This window comes from Octodon degus, unplaced genomic scaffold, assembly GCF_000260255.1.
Source record: "Octodon degus isolate 3935 unplaced genomic scaffold, OctDeg1.0 scaffold00127, whole genome shotgun sequence".
Classification (NCBI taxonomy): domain Eukaryota; kingdom Metazoa; phylum Chordata; class Mammalia; order Rodentia; family Octodontidae; genus Octodon; species Octodon degus.
Genome location: NW_004524703.1, coordinates 6,758,962 through 6,760,493, shown reverse-complemented (window position 1 = coordinate 6,760,493; position 1,532 = coordinate 6,758,962). Strand labels below are relative to the sequence as shown.

Genomic DNA, 1,532 nt, shown 5'->3' with positions numbered 1-1,532 from the left:
ATTTGTAAATTATATTAAAATATATGTTACTTTCTTAATGTATAGAAAATTGAAAGTGAGAAAACTGCCTGAGAGAAGGCCAATGGACCACTGGGTGACAGAAAATGATGTGAGAAAGAAAACACCTAGTTAGGAAGAAAATACATAGTTAAAATTATCACCAGAGGACAGAAGTAGTATTTTTATGGTTTCTCTCAGAACAGTGTCTTAATTATTTTATAAATAAACTGTTTCAGACAAATTTAGAGGAGAAAAAAATTTTTTATTTGACTCTCAAACTACTCTACCAAAAGATGCTAAAAATAAGTCATATACAACAACAGAAGGACTTACATGTCTCCTAAGCTAAACTTCACCTCTGAAAACTAAACAGGGTACAAAAATATAAAAGGACATGTACATGAAAGCTCATTAATATGATTACAGAAATGATATTACCAACATTTCCTGACCACAGGTCCCCAAGGGGATCACCATGACCACAGGAAGATCAACTCAGGTGCCCACTCACCATCCCACTGTATGAGTGGCGCAGCAGTATGGCATGTCCATAGAGGAGAGTCCGATGGCCACCACCTTGGGCAGTCTACAGAGAGATGAGAAAGGGTAAAGAAAACACAGATCAGCAAACTTACATCAGTAAAGTGCTTTTCTGTCCTTTACAAAAAGTTCTGTAGCAAAGAACAAGGTGAAAATTATTTCAAAAGCAATATGCAGTGTTAAATAATTCTTAAATTGGAATATAGCTATCAAAGAAGACTCCACTGTGGAGTTAGCATTTGATCTTGGTCTTGACAGATGAACTTAAATACAGAACTATTCTTAAAAGATACTAAAAAGTATTCATGAGAAGCAAAGTCGCACATCTACTCTGAAAAATTGTCTTTGTTTACAAAATGAGACTCTTCTCAGAGAATATTTTTTTCTATAATACATTTGATTTATGGTGGCCAGAAGTGGTTTTACTTACCTAATCTGACTTGGATTATTTTTATTTTAATGGATAGAATTTTACTATGTTGATCAGGCAAATGCTGTCCACATGCTCCTGTGAGGTATAACTATCAACTAGAAATCTTGAACAAGTAAATAACTATAGATTTTATAATACTTTCTCACTACTTAAATGTTAATTTGTATTGAAGATTTAATGTGAATGGGACTCTTATGAAGTATCCAAGTAAACCACACTAAATTACTTTTGTTACCTAGGAGGTCACTGTTTAAAAAAAAAAAAAGGGAGAGAGAGAATGTCATTACTGCCATATTCTTTTGTTCTAATCTACCATTTTAAATGCAGCTATCTAACTGGCTCTGATTCACCATAAAGTAAAGTGTACACTGTCCAGTCTTGGGCAGGTTGTATAATTTGTTTATTCAACACTTATCAAAATAATTGTGCTTATGGAATCCATCCAAAGTGGTATGTTAGTTCCTACCCCCACTCTTTCCCTCTCTCCCTCCCTCTCTCTCACTATCACTCTGTGTGTGTGTGTGTGTGTGTGTGTGTGTGTGTGTTTTCTTTAAATTTG

General features: G+C 34.3%; 1 protein-coding gene across 6 annotated transcripts in view; it reads right to left on the bottom strand.

Moving 5' to 3' along the window:
• Ryr2 (ryanodine receptor 2) overlaps positions 1 to 1,532 on the bottom strand; it is a 681,083-nt gene that overhangs the window by 385,382 nt on the left and 294,169 nt on the right. For all 6 annotated transcript variants that reach the window (XM_023700826.1, XM_023700825.1, XM_023700827.1 and 3 more), the window contains exon 6: positions 512 to 586. In XM_023700826.1, coding sequence (XP_023556594.1) covers positions 512 to 586 — 75 coding nt within the window. The remainder of the gene's footprint in view (positions 1 to 511; positions 587 to 1,532) is intronic.